The sequence below is a fragment of the Phyllobates terribilis genome, unplaced genomic scaffold (genome assembly GCF_046119375.1).
Source record: "Phyllobates terribilis strain yellow unplaced genomic scaffold, ASM4611937v1 Scaffold_3__8_contigs__length_932513732, whole genome shotgun sequence".
NCBI classification, from domain to species: Eukaryota; Metazoa; Chordata; class Amphibia; order Anura; family Dendrobatidae; genus Phyllobates; species Phyllobates terribilis.
The window spans coordinates 468,704,319-468,731,456 of record NW_027362763.1 but is presented as its reverse complement, the minus strand read 5'-3'; the positions used below and the strand labels follow the sequence as shown (position 1 = coordinate 468,731,456).

At 42.5% G+C, this 27,138-nt stretch overlaps 1 protein-coding gene across 10 annotated transcripts in view; it reads right to left on the bottom strand.

Moving 5' to 3' along the window:
- Positions 1 to 27,138, bottom strand: part of ARMC2 (armadillo repeat containing 2) — a 191,335-nt gene that overhangs the window by 34,407 nt on the left and 129,790 nt on the right. For all 10 annotated transcript variants that reach the window (XM_073675823.1, XM_073675817.1, XM_073675826.1 and 7 more), the window contains 2 exons: positions 17,848 to 18,023; positions 2,559 to 2,661 (listed from right to left, as the gene is read on the bottom strand). In XM_073675823.1, the coding sequence (XP_073531924.1) occupies positions 2,559 to 2,661; positions 17,848 to 18,023 (279 nt within the window). The remainder of the gene's footprint in view (positions 1 to 2,558; positions 2,662 to 17,847; positions 18,024 to 27,138) is intronic.

The window sequence follows — 27,138 nt, the reverse complement described above, 5'->3', positions numbered from 1 at the left end:
TTCTTCAATGTAGCCACCTTTTGCTTTGATGACTGTTTTGCACACTCTTGGCATTCTCTTGATGAGCTTCAAGAGGTAGTCACCGGAAATGGTTTTCACTTCACAGGTTTGCCCTGTCAGGTTTAATAAGTGGGATTTCTTGCCTTATAAATGGGGTTGGGACCATCAGTTGTGTTGTGCAGAAGTCAGGTGGATACACAGCTGATAGTCCTACTGAATAGACTGTTAGAATTCGTATTATGGCAAGAAAAAAGCAGCTAAGTAAAGAAAAACGAGTGGCCATCATCGCTTTAAGAAATGAAAGTCAGTCAGTCTGAAAAATTGGGAAAACTTTGAAAGTGTCCCCAAGTGCAGTTGCAAAAAACATCAAGTGCTACAAAGAAACTGGCTCACATGAGGACCGCCCCAGGAAAGGAAGACCAAGAGTCACCTCTGCTTCTGAGGATAAGTTTATCCGAGTCACCAGCCTCAGAAATCACAGGTTAACAACAGCTTAAATTAGAGACCAGGTCAATGCCACACAGAGTTCTAGCAGCAGACACATCTCTACAACAACTGTTAAGAGGAGACTTTGTGCAGCAGGCCTTCATGGTAAAATAGTTGCTAGGAAACCACTGCTAAGGACAAGCAACAAGCAGAAGAGACTTGTTTGGGATAAAGAACACAAGGAATGGACATTAGACCAGTGGAAATCTGTGCTTTGGTCTGATGAGTCCAAATTTGAGATCTTTGGTTCCAACCACCGTGTCTTTGTGCGACGCAGTAAATGTGAACGGATGGACTCTTCATGCCTGGTTCCCACCATGAAGCATGGAGGAGGAGGTGTGATGGTGTGGGGGTGCTTTGCTGGTGACACTGTTGGGGATTTATTCAAAATTGAAGGCATACTGAACCAGCATGGCTACCACAGCATCTTGCAGCGGCATGCTATTCCATCCAGCTTGCGTTTAGTTGAACCATCATTTATTTTTCATCAGGACAATGACTCCAAACACACCTCCAGGCTGTGTAAGGGCTATTTAACCAAGAAGGAGAGTGATGGGGTGCTATGCCAGATGACCTGGCCTCCACAGTCACCAGACCTGAACCCAATCGAGATGGTTTGGGGTGAGCTGGACCGCAGAGTGAAGGCAAAAGGGCCAACATGTGCTAAGCATCTCTGGGAACTACTTCAAGATTGTTGGAAGACCATCAAGAGAATGCCAAGAGTGTGCAAAGCAGTTATCAAAGCAAAAGGTGGCTACTTTGAAGAACCTAGAATATAAGACATATTTTCAGTTGTTTCACACTTTTTTGTTAAGTATATAATTCCACATGTGTTAATTCATAGTTTTGATGCCTTCAGTGTGAATGTACAATTTTGATAGTCATGAAAATACAAAAAAAATCTTCAAATGAGAAGGTGTGTCCAAACTTTTGGTCTGTACTGTATATATACACACACACACACACACACACACACACACACACACACACACACGCACACGCACATGTATAGACAGGGCACATTCACACACATGTATACAAACACACACTATAAATGACTGACCAACAGGTTTCCTCCTGTTCAGGTCTTCTAGACAGGTTGTGAATTTCCTGCTTCCTTTGACCCCACATCAGCAATGCAGCTCTTTCTCTTCCAGTCTGCTCTGTCGATGGGGCGTCACAGTTGACATCATACTGATTAACAACTGGCGCCCTGCAGTTAGGCGGTGGAGAGCTGGTTGTTAATCAGCATGACATTGGCAGTGATGCCCTCTCGACAGAGCAGACCAGAAGAAAAGAAGTTGCTCTGCCAATGTTACCAGAAGCAGGAGCTATTAGGCTATGTGCCCACGTTGCGGAAATGAAGCAGAAAATTTCTGCTTCATTTCTGCATGTCCTTTCCCGGAAAAACGCATGCGGAATTTCGCAAGCGTTTATCGCGCGTTTTCGACATGGGGAATTGCCTTGCGTTTTTTATTGCATTGCAAAAGAAATTCCGCATGCGGAAACGCAAAATTAATTAACATGCTGCGGATTTTTGTGCGCATCAAAAACGCTGCGGAAAAATCCGCAGCATGGGCATAGAACTTGCAGAAACTCATTGGGGATCATGGGGTGCAGATTACCAAGCGTTTTACAAGCGTTTCCGCTGCGGAAATTCCGCATCAAATACGCTTGTAAAACGCTATGTGGGCACATACCCTTAAAGTGCATTCAGTTGTTAAATCAGTTTTAAATAACCATTATGCCGTCCAATTTCTTTTACAGTTTTGACCACAAACAAGCTATAGCATGTGCCTGGAGTACTGTTATATTTTCACAACATAATTAGTATTAATGCTCCATGGTAATTTGGTTGACTGGGTTCAGCTTGGGGCAAGTTTGTGCATAGATGGCTTTAATCTCCATTTGCAAATGGTATGTTAATTTTCTTTAAAATCAGGTGAAAGTTTGCATCCCAGTGCTCTAATAAAGCTGTGACAAACAAGATGTCATACTATGTTAAAAAGACCTGACATACTAGCATTTCTGTGAAAAATAGAGAAGAATAAAATAGGAATAAATGATCTCACCCATCATGTTATCGCTTTGGAAGAGGCAATCATTATTCTCGCTTCTGCTTATTTTAAATACGAGCTTGCAGATGTTTAACAGGTTTCTGCCACTTACTCTCAACTGGGCCAAAAGAAACAAAAACATAAATCACAGAATGAGGGAAAATAATCAACAGAAGACAGAAATGTGTACATATGAATCATAGTATTAGACAATGACTAATCAGATTTCATTGCACTAAAGGAGCATTTACACTGCAAGATAATTGTGAACGAGTGTTGTCAAAAATGCTCATTTAACTATTATCTTGCCGTGTAAACAGGCTGCCGACCACCAAACAAAACGCTCATTCATCAGGTGAAATGACCTTATATACAGCATAAAAGATCATTTGTTCTCAACGGAGCATCATCCCGTATCAAGAAGGTTTGTTCTGCAGAGAACAATGGCAGCCGATGAGCAGTGAGCGATCTAGTATAGATTGCTCAGTGCGCATTGCTTCACTCTGGTCTGCCTGTGTAAACAGGCATTCCAAGGATCAGTAAAAGCTTACTGATGAGCAGTCGTATTGTATTGCCGGTTGGTCTATGTAAACGGACCCCTACTGTCACTTTACAAAATAGTTTCCTTTGAGTAAAGGTTTGTTTACAAGGACCAACCTGGGGCACTAAACAAGCAGCTGCTTGTTTGCTGAACGGCGGTCGTTTCATGGCAAGCAGACCGCGTTTACAATGCATGCAAAACGATCAGTAGTAGACCTTTGTGCTCATAGGCGGTTATTGTTCTAGGAAGGACACTGCACCGCCAAAAGATCGTTTCACCCGACAAATGAGCATTTTAATCCTTCGTCAGATGCCACACAGCTTCCTAATAATGTGTGAAAATCGAAAACGAGCATTCCTAGGCTTATTGCCGATAACTGTGCCGTTTTTAAATCAGATAATTTTTATTAACAGTTTTCAAATACAAAGCAGTACATATACAACAAGAGAAACACCTCCACTTCATTTCTCCCACCTTCATCCCAACACGTTATGCACAACAAATCTCACTATCAATATAAAAGAAACATGGCTAACCGAATGGCTAAGATGTCGGTATCCATTTTAGTACAAGTAGCTCTATTTAGAAAGCTTTGATGTAGTCTTGAGGTCCTTGAATTGTTGAGCATCACCCCTACTAGGACCAACATTGCTATCTTTATGAGAGTCTGAGAACCCATGGATTCCTCCATGGGACCTCACAAACACATCACAGCATAAATAACCTTTTCACAGGCTCATTTCACAATAATATAATTTAATGTAGAAATATCCTGTTCTTGAACAGCTCAAAAGTTGCTAACCTTGGAGAATTTCACCAGGTGGTCCAGATTTTTTCATAGTGAAGCGGTCTGCCTCTTTTAAGGTATACACTTTTTTCCATCAGGATTAACCTTGTTAATGAATTATCTGCGTGTAGACGGAACATCTGACAACCAATGTGAAGCAATCAATTTTCTTGCAGCATGCAGAAGTCTAGCGAACATCATTTTCCCATGTTCATCCGCAAATATCTCATTTACATACCCTAAAATGCATATTATAGGGTCTCTACTCACTGTCAACCCAATTACTAGATGAATTAAATTTAAGACTGTGGTCCAAAACATCTGTAAGCAAGGGCAAGTTCACATCATGTGTAGAATATCTGCCTATTCTGTAATACATCTGGGACATCTTGGAGTCCATACACAAATCCGCCTTATATACATCCATAGTTTTGTATACTGTACAGTATATACACCGACAAGCAAAAGAGTAACAATGTTTTGAACTTTTGATTTTCAGGCTCCATATCACACCATCCACTACTGCTCCGAACGTGAGACTACCATCATTTTATACAAAAATCGTCTTGGCTATCTCATACATAAATTTGACTTGCAACTATTTAGCCTTTGATTAGCTATGCAGATTCTTGTCATGTCACTGCATTGTTACAGTTTTGCTCCTGGTGGTGGAAAATCTTTTTCTTTCTGTGTACTACAAACTGTACTCACATTCCCTAATAGCTCAGTATGTTATTAGGTTGATTCCCAAGCGAAAAGTCACTGGTTTGAAGAGAGGAGGAGCCATGAAGATTTCCCAAAAAAAGAGAAACAGCAACATCAAGCTCATCGATTACGGTCTCTCGGCCAAGAAAATTGCCTAACTGCATCATGTGAGTGCTTGACAGTTGGAAGAATACAAAATGAAGTCCGTCCATCCATTCAAAAGCTAAGAGGTGGACGTCCAGGCAAAATATCAGAGTCAACAAGTCGACTCAACAAGATCTATCAGCTCTGGAGCAACAAACACAGCAGTGGAGGTGGGTCGTATGTTTCATAATAATGAGATCACAGTTGTCCATGCAGGCACCATACGATGCATGTTACACAAGTCTGGAATGGTGGCCCCAAAAAAGGTGAAGAAGCATAGACTTCAATATAGTCATAAGAAGCGTCGGCTCGAGTTTGCAAATAAAGTACAACAAGTGGACAGTAGATTGGAAACGGGTGATTTGGAGTGATAAGACGAAAGTCAATAGACTAGGCTGTGATGGGTGCAAATGGGTCTGGAAGAAACAAGGGGAAAAGGGGCAAACGGATCGAGAAATTTAAGGAACTGTCAAGTTCAGTGGAGTAAGCCTGATGATATGGGGTTGTTGCACAGCCAAAGGTGTTGGATACTTGACCAGGATCAATGGCGGTCTCAATGCTGAGCTATATGTGAGTATCCTACAAGACAATTTACTTCGAACACTTGAGTACTATGGTTCAATGACAATGATGTAGAGGTGCTGAATTGGCCCCCACAGTCCCCAGACCTCAACCCAATCGATCACTTGGGGGTAGACTTGAAAGAAAAAACTGTATACATACCCAAGTGACGTCTCTAGTTGAAGTAATTCATCTTCACCCGGCGCAAACTGCTATCACTTCTTCCAGCCAGGACTAGACTCTGCAGAAAATAACACACATTCATCTATAACTGATCGCTTCTAGAACACATTCCCCACTTTTGTTCCCTGCTTCTACACTGCGCCAGATGAAGAAAAAAAGCAACATAGTGCCGCCCTGCACAGTAACAGGACCTCCCTTTTGTTCCCGCCATGGAAAACTGTATCCTCAAAAGTAAATTATATGACAGCAGTAATATTGTCCCCTAATTTGTCCCTACAATAATTATGTCCCCCCATAAAGCAATAATCTGTGTTTCTCATTATGGCCCCCATACAGTAATTATGTGACCCATCCTGGCACCTTCCTGTAATAAAGTCCCTCATCCTCTAATAATTTCTTCCATCCTGCTCACCTTCTGTAATAATGTCCCCCATCCTTGGCCCCTTCCTGTAATAATGACCTCCATCCTGACCACTTTATGTAATAATGTACCCCATCCTGGTCCCCATGTCCTACATCCTGGTTCCCATATGTCCTCCATCCTGGTCCACATACAGTGACGACCAAAAGTTTTTCTTTTTTCTTTTTTTAAAAGTGTGATTACTTGTGTCTGGTTGTTGTGATGCCATTTTCCTGGTGATTTTAGTAAATCAGACGCAAATGCTTATCAGCTATAAAAGGCAAAAATTGTGTTTGATATTGTTTTATCCCCTTATGTGTTAGTTATCAACATTTGCTGGGCCAAATGTTTTGCATATTCTGTCACAGGAATTTTGCCTAATTTTTTTTTTTTTATTTATGTGCGTGTATGTGTGTGTATTTTTATGTTAAAATATGGCAAAGACAAAGTCAAATTTATCACCAGATGTCAGGAAGCTTATTACTCTGAGAGTGAAGTCAGGCAAAAGCCAAAAAGAGGTAGACAAGGAATTCAACTGTTCTCAGAGTCAAGTGTCACGTATATTAAAGAAAGAAAAAGAAGGTTATGGAACAGCTGAAAAACCTAGAAGTGGACGACCACGGAAACCGTCCTCCAGAGTTGATCACATTATTAAGAAAAAATCTGTATCTGAGTGTTACGCTCGCGCCCGGACTGACTGGCGTGAGCGTGATTAGTGATCCCACTGTACCATGAACCGAGGAGTGCCTGGAGGGGAGTAACTAAGTATCAACCCGATCCGACCAAGGTCGCACGGCGGCTAGTCGACTCCGTGGACCAAGGAGGAACCGAGCAGAGGGACTAGGTGCGACTCCAGGTCAGACCCCGGTCACAGTTGTTGACCGACACCGGGGAATGCAGGAACAGGCAGGTTAGACTGGCATACAGGCAGGTGGGTATTGGCAAGTACGGCTGGTATGCAGACAGGTGGGTACTGGCAAGTACGGCTGGTATGCAGACAGGTGGGCACTGGCAAGCACGGCTGGTATGCAGACAGATGGGCACTGGCAAGCACGGCTGGTATGCAGACAGGGAGATACTGGCAAGCACGGCTGGAGTGCAGACCGGGAGGTACTAGCAGGTTGGAGCGCAGGCTGGATAGGGTCCAGTACAGACTGGGAGACAGGTACAGAGACGCAGATGCGGTAGACAAGCAGAGTAAAGCGAAACCGCCGGAGCGGAGGACAAGGCAGAGCAGAGGGGAACTGCTGGTGCAGTGAGCAAGCAGAGCGGAGCGAAAACCGCAGGTGCGGTGGGCAAGGCAGAGCAGAGCGGAACCGCGAGAGCGGTGGACAAGGCAGAGCAGATAGAAACCGCAGGTGCGGTGGACAAGGCCGAGCAGAGCGGAACCACCGGAGCAGTGGGCAAGGCAGAGAAGAGAGAAGCCGCCGGAGCGGTGGGCAAGTCAGAGCAGAGAGAAACTGCTGGTGCGGTGAGCAAGGCAGAGCAGAGAGAAGCTGCCGGAGCGGTGGGCAAGGCAGAGCAGAGAGAAGCCGCCGGAGCGGTGGGCAAGGCAGAGCAGAGAGAAGCCGCTGGAGCGGTGGGCAAGGCAGAGCAGAGAGAAGCCGCCGGAGCGGTGGGCAAGGCAGAGCAGAGAGAAGCCGCCGGAGCGATGGGCAAGGCAGAGCAGAGAGAAGCCGCTGGTGCGGTGAGCAAGTCAGAGCAGAGAGAAGCCGCCGGAGCGGTGGGCAAGTCAGAGCAGAGAGAAGCCGCCGGAGCGGTGGGTAAGGCAGAGCAGAAGGAAGCCGCCGGAGTGGTGGGCAAGTCAGAGCAGACAGAAACTGCCGGAGCGGTGGGCAAGACAGAGCGGAGAGAAACCGCAGGTGCGGTGGACAAGGCAGAGAGGACAGGGCTCTGTTCACATGGAACAGACTGGAAAATACAGAAAGATATGGAGGAAGGGAAAAGGGACAAGCAGAACCAGATACACACAAGGTATTTCCTATGAACTAGCGAGTGGACACAAAACTCACAAACAGAAGTACAGAGACAACGAGTTGGAGTTAGGTGCAGGTTCAGATACTGCAGGAAAAGGGAAGGTACGGACATAGAGACAAACAGGTAACAGGCTAGGATACAGTTGAGACAGGAACTGCTACTGCAATGAGATACAAGAACGAGCCTGGGTATACAGCCCCCAGAATGGCGGGACAGACTGGAAGTCAGAGATAACAGGCCTGGGTATACAGCCCCCAGAGATGGCGGAAAAGGACAAGAAGTCACAGATAACAGGTCTGGGTATGCAGCCCCCAGAGATGGCGGAAACAGACAAGAAGCAGAACTGGACCTGGCAACTTCAGAGTCAAGGAGCACACTGAATGTTAGTGTTGCTCAGGCACCTCCTACTGGGTAGAGGGGGTTTAAATATCCAGTGACTCACAGCAATAGGCTGGAGACGCATTAGGGGTGCGCCCACAGCAGCTATAAGAATCAGGAAGTAACAAGGCCGCAGCCCTAAGCAGTCAGTCAGGAGACATGCACACCGCATGAACTGGAGCAAGATTTGCAGGCTGGACTGACAGGTAAGATTGCGATCTTGCATAGTGGGAGGTGGTGCACTATGCAAGTACGCAGCCAGGGATGTTACACTGATGTCCATAAAAGTGCTGTACAGATTTTGCACGAAATGAATGAAGAATATGGGGTCAAAGTGACTCGTCAAACTGTGGTGTGATGTCTAAGAGAAGTAGGGTTCAATGCACGAGTTCCAGTCAAGAAGCCTTTCATCTTTGCAAAGAACCGGAAGGTTCGACTTGAGATTGCCAAAGAACATAGCAAATGGAAAGAGACAGATTGGTCTAAGGTATTATGGTCAGATGAATCCAAGTTCAATCTGTTTGGTAGTGATGGCAAGCACTATATATACCGCCCAGTTGGAAAACGTAATGATGTAAGGTACCAAACACCTACAGTGAAACATGATGGTGGCAATGTCACGGTTTGGGGCTGCTTTTCTGCATCTGCCATTGGCCTGCTGCATAGAATTGATGGAAATATGAATGCTACCATGTACAAGGATATACTGGAGAATGTAATGCTGCCACATGGTAAAACCAAAGTAAGCAGGGGATGGAAATTCCAGCAAGACAATGTTCCTAAGCACACATCCAATTGGTTAGCAAAGAAAAATGTTTGCCTGTTGCAATGGCCAAGCCAATCACCTGATTTACAACCTATAGAGCACCTCTGGGATGAGTTAGGGTGACGAGTTGAAGCTTCAATGCCCCGTCGGTGTGGTGCAGTAATTAAAGGGAGAGGTTATCCTAAAAAATACTAAGTTATGGCATTGTAAAACATTTGTCAGTCAGCTTTCTTTAATTAAATGGCCATACCTAGCATTTTAGTTAAAATTAACGTCTTGCATGATGACAACTACATGCACTTTTAATTCATCACCAGGAAAATGGTATCACAAAAACCAGACAGAAGTAATCACACTTTTTTTTAAAAAAAGCAAAACTTTTGGTCATCACTGTATGCCCCTAATTCAGGTCCCCAAATGTCCCTCATTCAGGTCCCCATATTGCACTCTTCTGTAAGAAAATAAAATAAAAAGATTCTTCTTACCTCTCCGCAGTTTCTGCTTCATTGGTGGAAAGGACGGGCCAGCGTATGGCAGTAACGTCATAGGCCTGCGATGTGCGCGCCGATGTCAGCTGTCTGCCTTTGATAGGCTGGTGGCTATTTTATCTACTACAGTGCAGGAAGGGCTTCCTGACTAAGGGCGCAGTAGTTGCCAGAAACGCATCAGAGTGTGACTTACCATCATCATGTTGAACCTTTTAACCTTATGGATATAAATAAAGCTTGAAGATTTTATTTGGATGTGCCTATCCCCCTTTGTTTTCCTTTGGATGTTTTCTGTGGGTCAGCAGCTATGGACATGGCACTCACTATGATGAAGGCAGGCTCGTATTGATTTAAAGTATGGTGAGCACTTTTTTTCTTTTTTCTTTTCTCTTTTCAGGACTTACTTTACAGAATTTCTGATATTAGGAGGATGGATGGAATATATGACAGCTGTCCTGAATTCAGGGGTTGAATTATTTGAGTCAATTTGGGCGCCGTGGGATTATTTTTGGCTCAACACATTGGACAATTCTTTACACCTCCCCATATTTCCTCATTCTCCCTGTGTTCTTGTGTCTTTTGTCTGTTGTTAGTCCTTGGTTATGTTATAGATTGAACATGGCTGGGTAATAGAATCTAGTATTAAGTTGATTGTTATGGGTTTGCTGAGATTTTGCCAGTAGTTGTCTGCTGGATCTCTGCTTTTTATGCCCTCCCATAGAGAAAAGTTTCATTGAGTTTTACTCTGCCGTACATGTGAATGTTGTTTCAATATGCATATTATTTGTAATTTTACAAAAATCTCAATAAAAATTAGAGTTTAAAAAAAAGATGTGCGTTTCTATCATTAGACAAGATATGCAAAAAAATAGAGACTCTCTCACTGCAGTGGAAGACCATGTGCGGGAATTGAGGATACTTTGCCACCATTATCCAAGGAAGTGAAAAAAACATTGACCAATATTGTGGCTTTATTGAATAAAACAGACGACCTTGAAAATAGGCTGCGGCGAAATAATGTTCACATTGTGGGAGTACCGGAGAGGGTGGAGGGCAATGACCAAATCAACTTATTTAAGGGCTGCTTAATTCCTACATTTAGCAAGGACAAACTTTCCAATCTGGTTACAATTGAAAGAGATCATAGAGTCCCCTCCAGGCCCTTACCGCCAAGATCGATATTAAATTAAATTTCTTCATTTCAAGGATAAAGATAAAATCTTGAAATTGGCGAGGACATCTCAAGACCTCCATATTGCTGGCTCAAAAGTATCCAATTTTTTCCAGATTTTTTGGCAGAAATCCCAAAAATGGAGGCTCAATTTTAAGACATGAAGAAGAGACTCCGCCAATTAAAATTCCAATACGCCATGTTGTATCCAGCGAGATTGAGAGTCACTGTTTTAGATGAAGCTCATTTCTTTAATAATCCGAAAGAAGCTATGCGATGGTTAAGTATCCATGAACGTCAACTAAAAAAACGCTAAGTTATGTGAATGTTCTGCTTATATTCTAGTGTACCATATAGTATAATGCCTAGTTATCTAGTTATATATGCACACCCGAAAAATATTCAAGTGGGGGTAATTGTCATAATTCCGAAACATTTTCTCTGGGTAGGCTGTAATAATGTTATTGTTTGTTCAGGAGCTTAATTTCCTTGGTATGGTTTCAAGGGCCCCATCGGCTACATGTTTCACCTCCGGGTATTAATATTGCTCAGGATGCTTGATGTTGGGGTGGGGGGGTGATAAGGGAAAGGGTTATGTTTTGTCCACTAGCGAGGCCCAGAGGCTGTCACAATTGTATTTACTACATCGGGTGTATAAAACCCCTGAATTTATTTTTAAGATAGGGGTGAGTTCGGATGACTCATGCGCAAGATGTGGGGGATAACCCGCTTATATAATAGCCATGTTTTGGGCATGTAGCTCGCTTGGGAATATTTGGAACCAGACTATAAATTATGTGAATAATGTGTTTGACCTTAAAATTCCTATGCAACCATTCTGTGTTTTGGGCCATGTTGATGGGGTAACTGAAGATGAAAATGAAAGAGTGGTGCTTAAAAGAATACTATCAAATTAGGAAATTTATAGCGGCAAAATGGCTTGATGGATCAACCCCAGGACTACGGGAATTTATAGAGAAAATGCAGAAGCTTGTGCATCTAGAGGAGGGAGTTTATAAAAAAACAAAAGTCCTACATGAATATAAAAAAATTTGGGAAAGATTTTTGGTAGCCCAATTCATAATTAAGCTTAGTTTGTAACCCTATAGGTGCATGATGTTTAATACTATTGTATATTGAGTGTATTTGACATCAGAAATAACAAGTAGACTCTTGGATGTAACAGTCAGCTGACTAAAGGTTAATAAACTCCAACGCTGTCAATTCATTGTACAATAATTGGTCCATACTGTAAGTCTTGGTGCAAATTCTGTCCTAAGATGCCCAGAAGAGAGGAGGAAGGGGTGGGTTGTGGGGGCTTATTTGCCTTGCTTTTGTTGTAATGTTCAAAATTTTCAATAAGCTGTGGTAAGACGACTCACTCGGGTGCTTCCAAAGGTAGACTCAGGAACGTTTTCATCTGCAGGTTTATTTAAAACAGCATGAAGCACTGCAGGTTCAGCAAAATAAACACAGCCTTGCTGGTGTAACAGTAAAACAAAAGATAAACGATAGAACAGTCCATATGTGTGTGTGATTCGCCCACTTCAGTTGCAGCACACTTCAGCTCTTCCTGAGCTGAAGTTTCAGAGTCTGGAGACTTCCTTCTCCAAACTCACAACACAGAAAAAAAAACAGTGACTGAGCATTTAACTTGCCCAGCCACACCCTGAGGTGGAGATATGGTGAATGACCTCCCGCCCTTCTCAATGTCATTCACACAAAAAACACTCCCTTCTAAAATGGTGGTTTAACCCCCAACACATAACACGCTGGAGGAAAATTTGTAGGTTCAGTTCACTGAAGCTAGCAGCCACAGTGAAACATAGCTCCCCTCACATATATCACCAGTGAGTCGGTCATATATTCTCCCCCTCTGCCCAAAGCTGGGGGTTTGGGCACCTTCAGACACCAAACAGGGAGTTCTGGAGAGGGCATCAGTGTTACTGTGTAACTTCCCGGGTCTATGCTCCACATGAAAATTAAAGTCCTGGAGACCTAAGTACCACCTAGTAACCCAGGCATTCTCACCCTTCTTTTACCTCAACCATCTCAAAGGGGCATGGTCTGACACCAGTTTAAACCTCCGGCCTAGTAGGTAATATCTTAGCGTATCTACGGCCCATTTTGTGGCTAAGCATTCGCTCTCTACTATAGCATAGTTTTTCTTGCAGGAAGAGAGCTTCCTGCTCAGATACAGGATGGGATGCTCTTCCCCATTTATCTCTTGAGACAGCACGGTTCCTAGGTCAACTTCTGAAGCGTCTGTCTGGACCACAAATTCTTTATTAAATTCTGGTGCGACCAGGATCGGCTGCTTACACAGTGCCAGTTTCAGCTGGTGGAACGGCGTCTCCGTTTCAACCGTCCATTTCGCCATCGTTGATTTGGTGCCTTTGAGAAGATCCGTAAGTGGCGCGGCCATCATGGCAAAATTTGGGATAAACCGCCAGTAATATCCCACAATCCCAAGAAACACTCTCACCTGCTTCTTGGAGAGCGGTTGCGGCCAGTTCTGGATTGCCTCGACTTTATTGACTTGTGGCTTAATTTCGCCTCTCCCGACGACAAAGCCTAAGCACTTGGCCTCCTCCTTTCCAATGGCACATTTTTTTGGATGTATAATAAATCAAGCCTTCCTAAGAGCATCCAGAATCACCTGTACCTTTGGTAGATGACTAGCCAAGTCTGGGCTAAAGACGACAATGTCATCAAGATAGGCTGCGGCATACTTATGTGGGCCGAAGATCCGATTCATGGTCCTCTGGAAGGTGGCTGAGGCCTCCAGCAGTCCGAAAGGCATTCAAGTGTATTGGAAACACCCATCAGGTGTTGAGAAAGCAGTCTTCTCCTTGGCCCTCTGGGACATGGGGATCTCTCAGTAGCCCTTCGTCAGGTCAAGGGTGGTAATATACCTAGCAGGTCCAAGGCTTTTGGATGAGTTCATCAACGCGTGGCATCGGGTATGCGTCACACTTGGATACCTCATTTAGCCGGTGGTAGTCATTGCAAAACCTCCACTCCCCGTCAGGCTTTGGCACGAGAAGGATGGGACTCGACCATCCACTCTTTGATTCCTCTATAACACCGAGGTCCAGCATCCTCTTCACCTCAGTTGAGATCACCTCACGGCAGGCTTCAGGAATCCTATAGGGCTTAAGGTTTACCCTAACATGCGCTTCCGTCAGCACATCATGCTCGAACACGTGCGTACACCCCGGCAACTCAGAGAAGTGGTAAAGGTTCCATTGCAGCAGCTCTCTACACTGTTGCTTCTGTGCCGGTGATAGAGTCTGCTATCGTGACGTCCTCCACTTTGGCATTGGGATTGGCTCCCAAACAAGGAGCCCCCACCATTTCCCGATCTCACCACAGCTTGAGCAAGTTCACATGATATACTTGGTGTGGCTTTCTTCGGCCAGTCTGGTGGACTTTGTAGTTCACTTCGTTGAGTTTCTCCACCACCTCATACGGACCTTGCCACTTGGCCAGGAACTTGCTCTCGACGGTGGGAATAAGCACCAGAACGCAATCCCCAGGCTGGAACTGCCTCAGCCTCGCTGATCAGTTATACACCCTTGCCTGTGCTTCCTGCACCTGGAGGAGATGTTCCTCCACGATGGGCATCACTTTCGCCATTCTCTCCTGCAACTGGGCAACATGCTCGATGATGCTCCGCTTGGGTGTGACCTCAGTCTCCCAGATTTCCTTGGCGATGTCTAGGAGTCCTCTTGGATGCCGACCATAAAGGAGCTCGAACGGAGATAAGCCAGAGGAGGCTTGAGGAACTTCTCTGATGGAGAAGAGCAGAAACTGAAGCAGGTAGTCCCAGTCTCGCCCATCCTTCTCAACCACCTTCCTGAGCATTGCCTTTAAGGTCTTGTTAAAGCGCTCCACTAGGCCGTCCGTCTGTGGATGGTAAACTGAGGTCGGTAGCTGGGCAATCTGAAGGACCTTACACAGCTCCTTCATCACATTGCTCATGAAGGGGGTACCTTGGTCTGTCAAAATCTCCTTTGGTAGACCTGTCCTGGCAAAAATATGGACCAGTTCCCGGGCTATACTCTTACTTGACGAGTTCCTTAGGGGTACCGCCTCGCGGTACCGGGTCGTATAGTCCATGACCACCAGGATGTATTGGTGGCCCCGGGCCGATTTAACTAGGGGACCCACGAGGTCCAAGGCAATCCTCTCAAAGGGGACCTCTATCACAGGTAGTGGGAGGAGGGCGTGGTTATCTGGCAGGTGGAGCAGGACCTACAATGGTGGTTTAACCCCCAACACATAACATACTGGAGGAAAAGTTGTAGGTTTAGCTCACTGAAGCTAGTAGCCGCAGTGAAACATATTTCCCTTCACATATATCACCAGTGACTCAGCCACAAAGGATATTATCTGATTAAAAAAAATAAATAAATAATGTATGGTATCAAGTGGCAGAAATAATATACTGTGTAAGTTTTGCTGTTAAAGAGGTTGTCCACTACTTTTTCATTGATGACCTATCTAAAAGATAGGTCATCAATGTTTGAGTGGCCGGGGTTCGGCACCCCTGCCAATCAGCTGTTATTCGTGTCGGAAATGCCGGCCACCAGTACTCACTCATTTGCGGAGCTGGCCCTCTTTTGATAGTGGCCGAGGCTTGGTACTGCACATCTGCCTTCTATTCAAAATCAATAGGAGGCGGATGTGTAGTACCCTTTCTGTGTATTTTCACAGGTCAAATAAATAAAATAATTTGCGCTCAGCTGTCGGATAAAAAGAAGGGGGAGTAGATTTGTCAATAAAATAAGTTTATTCGAAGCAAGTAAAAATGCATAAATAACGCTATTTAAAAAGTCATTGTGAATGTGTCCCAAGAGGTAGATAGGTTAAAATCCAAATTGATAGTAGCCAATCAGTGTTATCAGAGGGACCATAGATTAGCAATAATTCCTAGAGGGGAAAGAGAGGAGGTGTATCAGTTAGGAAATGTTATTGCTCTTATTACCGAGACTGGTGAAGAGGGATAATTACCTTCCTCGTATAAGTGTGTTCCCATATTGCTTATTCTCGCCGGGAGTGATATCCAAGTGGCTAGAATATATAGGTACCTATTTTACAGGAAATTAAAAAGTATATATTTATAATAGAGTTATAATTATAAAATAATATCTTATGTTTTTATGGTATTTAATCCTACAGGATACCTGATGTAGAAGTTCTGTGTTTGATCCTGGGATATTACTTCTAGATAAAAAAGGATCTTATTGAAGGTAGAGCAGAGCACTTAGTTTTCCTAGAGGGAAGTAAAATATGGTGACTAAACTAAAATAAATGCAATTCTATATAGGTCTCCCCAATGGGTGTTAGTACCAAAATCGTTCTTATTGATGAATAGGTAGGTGGACCCAATATGCTGTCAGCAACTAAGAGTGTCAGACAGATTATATACCCAAAGATAATGTATGTCCAATAAGTGCGCTTATGGGTAGGATGTGTTCCCAATGTAGGAAGTAGTAGGTACCTCTAGTGGACGTAAGTATTAATCCTTATGACGATGAAAGTCTTACCTCCTGCTCAATATAGATGATTGCAGAGGTCAGCAAGAATGCGAGCATAAGTGCACGCTGCAGGTACTGCTGTTATCCTTGAATTATATAGATAGTAGCGCTCCGTAGCCTGAGCAATCACATGATCATCACGTGTTAGTGACGTCACGCAAGGTCCTATTCGTCTCGCCAGCTTCACTGCAGTCTGCGCGCCAACGAGGTTGTACCGTCGGAAGCATAGAGCCACCGGCCGGGGCTCTGCTTCCATCCTGCCGCCCAACATCGCTCAACAGCCCCCGAGGTAAACCAATACTATCTATATAATTCAAGGATAACAGCAGTACCTGCAGCGTGCACTTATGCTCGCATTCTTGCTGACCTCTGCAATCATCTATATTGAGCAGGAGGTAAGACTTTCATCGTCATAAGGATTATCCCTCTTCACCAGTCTCGGTAATAAGAGCAATAACATTTCCTAACTGATACACCTCCTCTCTTTCCCCTCTAGGAATTAATGCTAATCTATGGTCCCTCTGATAACACTGACTGGCTACTATCAATTTGAATTTTAACCTATCTACCTCTTGGGACACATTCACAATGACTTTTTAAATAGCGTTATTTATGCATTTTTACTTGCTTCGAATAAACTTATTTTATTGACAAATCTACTCCCTCTTCTTTTTATCCGACAGCTCAGCGCGAATTATTTTATTTATTTAATTTGTAATTTTAGACAATTGTGGTTTTGTTTAAATTCGCTGCAGACCTATCGGTTTATTCCGAGGAGCGCCACTGATATATATTTTTTCATTTCTATTTTCACAGGTCACCTATAGCTATCATACCTTGATTTGTGACTGCAGTTTGCAGCAGCCTATCACTATTCTTAACATCCCTATGCAATTTATTTCAGATTTTCAATTTATATTTGTGAATTGTGCCTACAGCATGGTACATTCATGTATTTCACCATGTGAGTATCACCTTGTATGATATTGATCTACAAGTACAAATATATTGTGTTATCATTATGCTATAGGACTAACAGGATGTGCTATATATGATTGTTTAGTTACAAATTGGTGACATATATACTTGAGGATTGGCCAGAACAGTATCATGTTGTGGTTTTGATATATGGTTAAGAGTTATGCTTTTTTAATTGTTTTTATCCTTTGATTGTTTGTTTTATGTATATTTCGTTTTGATCTTACTGGTGATCCCTGTCTTTACATACTTCTTTTTTCTTGTTTTACTGTGTAGTACCCCGCCGCGGCCACTACCAGAAAACGGCAAGCACCGACGACGACACAGATTACAGCTGATCAGACCCCGGCCGATCAGACATTGATTACTTATCCTAAGGATAGGTCATCAATGAACATGTAGTGGACAACCTCTTAAATAATTAAATTGAACAAGAAAAAAATAGACCTCTTAGTCACAGCTAGTTTACAACATAATAACATACAACATAGTAACACACAGTGCCGTATTCCCCAGTATGTAGATGAGCACAAGAACAATATGACGTTATATTGAACTGCAGCATTATTACATATGTTTTTCTCTACTAAAGTGGTAACTGTTCTAACATATCAAGAATTTGCCAATTTACTGAATAGTTACAGAAGCTTGGAGGCATACATATTCACTGCATGACAGTTACCTCTAGAATTAACTTAGCCAGGGTAAGACCAAGTCTATCTGACCCAACACCAACCAGCTTGTACAACGTCTTTAAGACGTGGGATCGCCTTTTGCATCTCTTTCCTAACATGCTGCCATCATCCAAAGTCTTCCACAACTTGACACACAAGCTGCAGAGGTCTTCATGCTTTCCATCTATACAGTAAATGAATGAGAAAAAGGAAAAAGATGTGACTCCTTTACAGTATAAGGCATTGAAATATATTTTAGAGATAATTATAGTTATTATTAAAATTATTTATCATTAGTGAGAATGGTGTGACTATTACATGATATGGCAAACGTATGGAACAGCTTAAAAGAGAATTTGTAACCAGGTTTTTGCTATTTAATTTGAGAGCAGCATGATGTGGGGCAGAGACCCCTATTCAAGTGATGTGTCACTTCTTAGGATGCCATTTGTAGTTTCAATAAAATCAGTGTTTTATTAGCAGGAGATTATCAATACAGGGCTAGCTGTCTGTCATGTAGTCCTGCTCTGTATATCCATGCTCCCACCACTGATTGACAGCTTTCTGCCTATGCACAGTGTACACATAAAGCTGCCAATCAGTATTGCGGGCGGTGTTATACAGAGCATTCAGAGAACTGTTATATCTGCAGCAGGTAAAATAGTGATTTTATCAAAACTGTAGCAAGGAGCCCTGTAAGTGATACATGGGACTCTGCCTCTACATCATGCCGCTCTCAGATTACAAAGCAAACACCTGGTGACAGATTCCCTTTAATGGTGGTGTCCACCTTTGGTAACTTTTTTTTTTAATTAATGTAAATTGGGCTAATGATGAGATTTGCAATTGGGTTTCTTTATAAAATTTGCAAAATTTGCCTTTTATAGCTTTAATATTGCACTTTCTATTTCTGGCCGTAGAATGAGTTAACTGAGAATCAGTTAGTCAGCCCACTATCAAGGTCTAGTGTAAGTATCTGTCTTTTTCCAGCGCCTCTAAGCTGATTTATGACCACAGACCATAAAGTTGAATATGCAGGGAAAGGGGGAAAAAAAGAGACTAAAAGCCAAATCGTACAAAATGTTTTATGAAACCCAATTGCACTTTAGCCCCAAAAACATGAAAATGATTAAAACAAATGCCCCAAAGTAACCCCTTTAATTGAAAAATACATAGGGGAAGGAGCATTACATGTCTACTTAGTGTGTACAAATAAAAATTATAATTATAAATGAATGTATTTAATTATTCCATATAAGTTAAATTATAATTCTACATTATATGTTTTATTGAATGGGATAGCCACTTTCTATCCAAATTTCTACACCGTCCTAATCTGCGGTGTGCCTGCCTAAGCAATCATAAAAGACCTCATTGCTTCATCCTTTATTGTATTTTAAGGTTCTACAATTCCCAGGGGTCCGCAATATAAACACTGGACAGTGGCATCAGGGTCTAATCAAGATGGCCGCAGTCCCATGATTTACCATTTATGGTTCAGTGCATGTGCAGATATGAGGAATTTTCTGCCGGTATCTGATTATTAGTTAAAAGGCCAGAGCAGGGGGGTAACACCACCATCTTAAAAGCTATGGATGTGACACCGCTACCCAGTGTTTAAAATGAAGCAAGGGGAAAAGCATTGGGGATTTTTTTTTAGCAATTGCTTAGGTCAGAACATAATTTAGAGCATTGTAGAAATTTGGCTAGAAAGTGGATCAATAACTCCTTCCGCAAAATAAATATTTTTCAGTATAAATGCACCTCCATAATTCAGGTTTCCCTAACTCTTACTCAATAGCAGCCTCTGGAGGTCGTAGTTACATGTCTACGGGCATTATGCCAATTCTCTAATTGCATTGCCTCATCATACATAGAAGAATAGGAAATTCCTAGAACTACAGTAGGAACAGTATTGAAGTTAGAGGAGAACATTAGCAGAACATTAACAGAAAGTGCGGTAATAAAACCTAAGGAACATTCACATTTCCTAGATCTGATAATGGCTAAAATCAAATTGACTGGACTGATATAAATGAAGGCTGGACTTACCAACCTGATTTTACCTAATTTTGTAACTTAATTTACATATGACCATCCACCACTGTATAAAGGTTCTCTATCACTCAGAGTCTTCTCCACTATGTTCAAAGTTTGTGGGGTAATGAGGGAGTATATCTGTTAACCAGATTCCTTCTAGAAGTCATCACCTTATTTATCCAATCCCTAAATTTATTTTTTATTTGTACGCAGAGGTTGCTCAACCCCCCCCCCTTCAAAATTTTTCAAATGGCAGGGATGATAATAAAATGAGATATACGCATCAGCTGTAATCAGTGTCACTTCAGTCTTGGTCGCCCTAGTGGTCTCCACTGGGACAGGAAGGGATTAAGTCTTGTTCTGTCATCACATGACCTCTGGGGGATTGGCTGCAGTGGTCAGGTGACTTGAACAAAACATCATTCGAGACATATCCAATAACATCCCTTCACCAGAGCTGCAACCAATCACAGGCCTCCGCAATAAGGAGACCTTATTCTATCAAGGGGCAGCTATGATGCTACAAAATTATAGAACCAATTCTAAACAAGTTTCATGCACCCTGATTGTTGCTGCATGGCTTGAGGAAGGAATGGGATAACCCCAAAAATATTGCACGACTGCTGCGGCTCCAACTCAGGAGAAGGTATTACACGCCTACATGCTGGAATTTTTAAGGAGGTCCTGACACCCGATTCATGCTGCCCAAACCACGGGCAGCATGAATTAGAAGACCAGCTCTATTATTACAGGCGGAGAGACGCAGAACAAAGGACTATGTCCCCGTCGGTTTTTCCACATCCTACTAAGCCAGACTGACAATAGACATAGGGAAAGAACTGTCAATCTACATGAGCGGAACAGGGGGCATACCTCTGTGACTAGTTATCCTAGTAAGCTGACCTGCTGTAGTGTTTCACAATAAAACATATGTCTGCAATAATGGCTCCAAAGTCAGGTAGCATGACTCAGCTCACAGATACCTCTGAATTGTAAAGTGCTGCGGAATATATGTGGGCACTACAGAAATAAAAATTGTTATTATTATGAAATAATTTGAAGCGTACATAAAATAAGTATTGAACACGTCATCAATTTTCTAAGTAAATACAGTCATGGCCAAAAGTGTTGGCAGCCTTGAAATTGATCCAGAAAATGAAGTATTTCTTCCAGGAAATTATTGCTGTTACACAGGTTTTGTTAAACACGTTTATTTCCTTTGTATGTATTGGAACAACAAAAAAAACTAAGAAAAAAAGGCAAATTAGACATAATTTCACACAAAACCCCAAAAATGTTTCAAGCATGTGATGCTCGTTCAAACTCACCTGTGGCAAGTAACAGGTGTGGGCAATATGAAAATCACACCTGAAACCAGATAAAAATGGAATATGTTGACTCAATCTTTGCATTGTGTGTCTGTGTGTGCCACACTAAGCATGGAGACCAGGAAAGAGAAGAGAATTGTCTGAACAATAGCAACAATCTAAAGGTTACGAGTCCATCTCCAGAGATCGTGATGTTCCTTTGTCCACGGTGTACAACATAATCAAGAAGTTTATAACCCATGGCACTGTAGCTAATCTCCCTGGACATGGACAGCATAGAAATAACTGATGAAAGGTTGCAACGCAGGATAGTCCGGATAAGCAGCTCCAATCAAGTTCGAAAGCTGTCCTGCAGGCTCAGGGTGCATCAATGTCAGCGCAAACTATTGACATTTGAATGAAATGAAACGCTATGGCAGGAGACCTCGGTGGACCCCATTGCTGACACAGAGACATAAAGCTAGACTGCAGTTTGCCAAAATGTACGTAAGCCAAAATTCTTCTGGGAAAGCGTCTTGTGGACAGATTAGACCAAGATAAAGCTTTGTGGTAGGGCACATCGTTATAATGTTTACCAAAAACGAAATGAAGCCTACAAAGAAAAGAACACAGTACCTACAGTCAAATATGGTGGAGGTTCAAAGATGTTTTGGGGTTGTTTTGCGGCTTCTGGCACTGGGTTCCTTGACTGTATGCAAGGCATCATGAAATTTGAAGATTACCAAAGGAATTTGGGTCGCAATGTAGTGCCCAGTGTCAGAAAGCTGGGTTTGCACCTTAGGTCATGGGTCTTCCAGCAAGACCAGGACCCCAAACATACTTCAAGAAGCACCCAGAAATGGATGGAAACAAAGCGCTGGAGAGTTCTGAAGTGGCAAGCAATGGGTCCGGATCTAAATCCCTTTGAACACCTGTGGAAAGTTCTTGAAATTGCTGTTGGGAGAAGGCACCCTTCAAATATGAGAGACCTGGAGCAATTTGCAAAAGAAGAGAGGTCCAAAATTCCAGTTGAGGGGAGTAAGAAGCTTGCTGATGGTTAGAAGAAATGATTGATTGCAGTTATTTATTCCAAATGGTGTGCAACTGAATATTAAGTTAAGGGTGCCAACAATTTTGTCCGGCCCATTTTTGGGGTTTTGTGTAAAATTATGTCCAATTTGCCTTTTTTCTGTTTTCCAACACATAAAAAGGAAATAAACATGTGTATAACAAAACATGTGTAACTGCAACAATTTGCAATTTTTCATTTTCTGGAACAATTTCAAGGGTGCCAACACTTTCGGCCACGACTGTACATTGCTATTGACATGAAATTCTCATCAGATGTCAGTAACAACCCATACAATCCACAAAGGCAAAGAAATCCAACCATATATGTCCATAAATTAAGTTTTGTGTAATAATGAGAAATGGCACAGGAAAAATTTATTGAACGCATGAAGAAAGAGGTGCAAAAAGCCATGGAAAGTCATGACACCAGCTGAAATCTATCAGTAATTAAAAAGAAATCCTGACACTTAATGAAAAATATCAGCTGGTTTAACTGATTGCTTATAAAAGGTATTTCATTATCAAGGTGCTGTCATGCGTCTGGGTTCCAACCCTTGAGACTGTGCTTTGTGGTCGGCTTCTCTGTCCGCCGAGCCACAGCAGATCTCATTGCTTCAGTCTTTTTAGGGTAACAGAAACTAAACACCCGGAGAAAAGGTGTAACAGGTGTTTTCTGTCCTATCACCTTTTGAGTGCGGCTTTATATACTTTCCCCAGCTGTTATTTTCTGCTAATGATAGTCTCATTTGCTTTGTTTAAGCCAGTCAGTGAAAGACCAGCTGGGGTTTATCTCTCTGCTGTTTATGTTCTTTACCCTGCACCTATCTTGTGTTTCTTTTTAGGAAGTAGGCGGCATATTCTCTAACAGTATGTATTTAATGCTTTATTTTGTATTTCAGGGTTTGTTTTTCTTACTCTGTGATCTCTTCTATTTCAGCACACTTTCCCTTCTGTAGGTAATTTGCACTCTGCTCTGGCTTCAGATTATTTAGGAGGAGCATGAAACGCTAGATGGCCTTTCAGGCAGTATAGAACAGAGTTGCCATAGGCTAGTCTGTGGTTAGGGCTGTCTCAGCTCACGCAGGAACCACTAGGAACTACAGGGTTGGGATCTCTAGTTTGTTCAGGAACCGACAGGGTCAGTTACAGTTTTTAGTGTGTGACTTATTTTCGAGAGTGAGTTGCTACACTGTCATAACAGGTGGCACAGAAAAAAACATCTCATCATGGGTAAAACCAGTGAGCTGTCTCAAGACTTTCAGAACCTTACTGTTGCAAAACATACTAATGGTATTGGTTACAGAAGAATTTCTAAACTACTAAAGGTTCCAGTGAGATCTGTTGGGGCCATAATCCAGAAGGGAAAAAAACATCATGCCTTCATAAACTGGCCATGACCAGGTGCTCCCTGAAAGACGTCAGACAGAGGAGTGAAAAGAATTACCAAAAGAGTTGTCTTAGAGCCAAGGACCACATGTGGAGAGCTACAGAAAGACCTGGAATCAGCAGGTACAATTGTTTAAAAGAAAACAATAACTAATGCACTCAACTTCTATCGCCTGTATGCACGCTCACCACGCCAGACTCCATTGCTGAACAAAAAGCATGTTCAAGCGCGTTTAAAATTTGCTCAACAACATTTACACAAGCCTGTGGAATACTGGGAAAATATAATCTGGTCAGATGAGAGATGAGACGAGACCAAAATTGGATGCCATAATATACACCATGTTTGAAGGCCAAAAGGCACTGGATATCACCCCAAAACACCATAACAACAGTGAAGTTTGGCGGTGGGAACATCATGCTGTGGAGCTGTCTTTCAGCATACGGCACTGGTAAATTTCACTGAAGGAGGGATGAATGGACAAATGTACAGACACATTCTTGAAAAAATCTTCTGCCATCTACCAGCAGGGTGGATATTTCAGCAAGACAATGATACCAGACACACAGCTAAGGTAACTCTCAATTGGTTTGAGAGAAAGAAAATAAAGCTGCTAGAATGGCCGAGCCAATCACCTGACCTGAATCCAATGGAAAATTTAGAGAAGGAACTAAACCTCAGAGTTCATAGAAGTAGCCCATGGAACCTTCAGGATTTGAAGAGTGTTTGTGTGGAAGAATGACAGAAATTGATGCCAGGAATGGAAGTTGTTCTGTGCTCTCTGGAGTCACAACAAACCATTAGTAGGGATAAAAATGTAGGTGGAAGAATGGGCCAAAATCACACCTGTGTAGTGATGCTCAAACATGCTTGGATAAGGTGTTGTCTGAGCATGCTCGGGTGCTAACAGAGTATCTTCGCAGTGGTCGAAAAATATGTTCGTGTCACCGCGGCTGCATGTCTTGCGGCTGTTATACAGCCGAAATACATGCAGGGATTGCCTAAGAAACAGGCAATACCTGCATGTGGTGCGGCTTTCTAACAGCTGCGAGACATGCAGCTGCGGTGACGCGAACATATTTTTTTGGAGCACGCTGAAGATACTCAGCACCTGAGCGTGCTCGGATAACACCTTATTCGAGCACGTAACGCATCACTGCACCTGAGCAATGCATAAGACTAGTTTCTCCAAACAGGAGGAGTCTTGAAGCAGTCATCACCAACATAGGCCTTTGTACAAAGTATTAATTAAATTTCAGTAAGCGTGTTCAATACTTTTTCCCTGTGTAATTTCAGATTATTACACATAACATAATTTATGGACATCTATTGTTCGATTTCTATGACTGTGTGGATTTGATGGGTTGCTACCGACATCTAGTGAGAATTTCATGTCAATAGCTCCTTTAGAAATAGATTTACTTAGAAAATTGGTGACGTGTTTAATACTTATTTCACCCGCTGTGATTGGTAATGTGGACTGCTTTATAGTGAGGGGCAACATAACTATATGCTGGGACTGATATGGCAGAATAATGAAGGATGAAAATGCTATTGCTCGTTGGTTGGAGTCAGACACTCAAAATAAAAAAAGTATAACAAGCTAGTTCATGTGATGGCTGCCGCATAACTGAAGACAGAGGCCTGCTTAAATTAACAAGCTGGAGAACAAAGGACTAAAGTCTGTCATGTTTTCGACTGCTCTTTTCGCAATTTTATACCATTCTGACAATAACAGAAGGTGAAGAATACTATTGTGCCTATGGCTTAAAGTGTTAGCGTCAAAGTGTGTCTTCATAAGATCACAGCTTCCCAGCCTTCCTACTTCCTTGTTGTTGGGGGATCGGCACTCCTCCATGAGTGCTGAATTGAATGGGCTACTGTGACACATTCAGGTCTGATGCTTGTTCTGAAGTCTACACTGTTGTTATCTCTATATTTTTTAAATAGAAATGAATGTGAAAAAGCTCAACATCTTATGGGGAAACTGATCAGTGATTAGAATAATGGCTCTGGACATGTGCATGGGATTTTGCAGGACTAATAATAGCAGCTCTGGCTTAGAAGTGGAGAGGAAGGGGAAGCAGAGCAGCTAACTGCTCTATAGAAATGAAAGGGCTGAAAAGAGGTGACTGGAATCTTAGGAGTTAATAAAGGAAAGAAAATTTTCTCTCCAGTTGCAGTTTGTTATTAAAAATTCAAACTAACAAATCATGTTTTACTCACTATCCCCGGATCTGGCTCTGCGCTCGGTGTCAGGTATTGGCTGTGACACTGTCGTCATTTCAACAGAATGGCAGCCAATCAGTGAACTTAGCGGCTTTACCTGGAAGGAATACCCCTCTCAGAGCCACTAAGCTCACTGATTGGCTAACATGCTGTCAACATGAGATCAGCACCACACCCAATACCGGACATCAGGAGCAGCACCACCGCCTCAGCCCTGGTCCCAGGGACAATAGGTAAAGGACAGTTTGTTTTTTCAATAACAACTACATCCAGGGATGAAGATTTTCAGAAGAGAGACAACCAATTTAACTCCTAATCCTGGAATGTAGCTGCTACGTTAGTTTCGCTAAGTTTTGGTGATCACTCTCCATGGCTGTATACTGTAAACAATGGAAGACAACGAGAGAACGACAGCAGATAGAAAAAGCAAGTTGATTGCAAACGTGTTTATTTTCATGCTGTCTAACTCAGGATAACAATTTCAAAACATGAGAATGTAAAAATTTGGAAATGCCTTTTTTTGCACAATGCAGCCAAAATATTGTTTAAATGGCACTTTATGTTGTTTTCTCATATAATTGTTGCAGCTTTCCCAACTTTCACAATAAAATACAGTAAAAATGTATCTGACAAATGTTTCATTTTGCTGATGCAAAAGTGGTTATTGTGGTATATAAATTGTGCGGAACTAGTAATATCTAAGTCTATTTTTCTTTATTTCATAATTTTCTAAAAAAAGAGAAGTTGACAGAGTTTAGTTAGGCTGGTAATACTGTTAAAAATGGGACTTCTTTTTAATATAACTTGGTTTCAGGTCTTCTGTGAAAAACCCTTCCTTATGACTTTTTGCAGGGGATTTGCATATTTAAAGGGAACCTGACAGCTGATTCCTACTGCCTAAGACCACAGCCAGCATGAATCATAGATCGGCTCAGTTACTGAAGCGTTGCAAGATTTCAGAGAAAACAAATTTTACATTGCCGGCCAAGGACGAGGGGATTATGATGACCAGACACTGCGAAAGGTCCCTGAGGCACTCAGCTAATCTGACAGGTCCCTCCCTATACAAGCACACAGGGAGACCGCTGTCAGTCTAGATCTATGTTTGCAGGAAGAAGAAAGTGGGGACATACCTCTATGACTAGTCATTACAGTCACCTTATCCCTGGCAGCTGACTTAAACTATGCTTCCTCTGAAACTTCGCAATGTTTCAGAATAAGGACGCAGTCAGACGGCCGCATAAATCAGACTGAGATTGGAACGC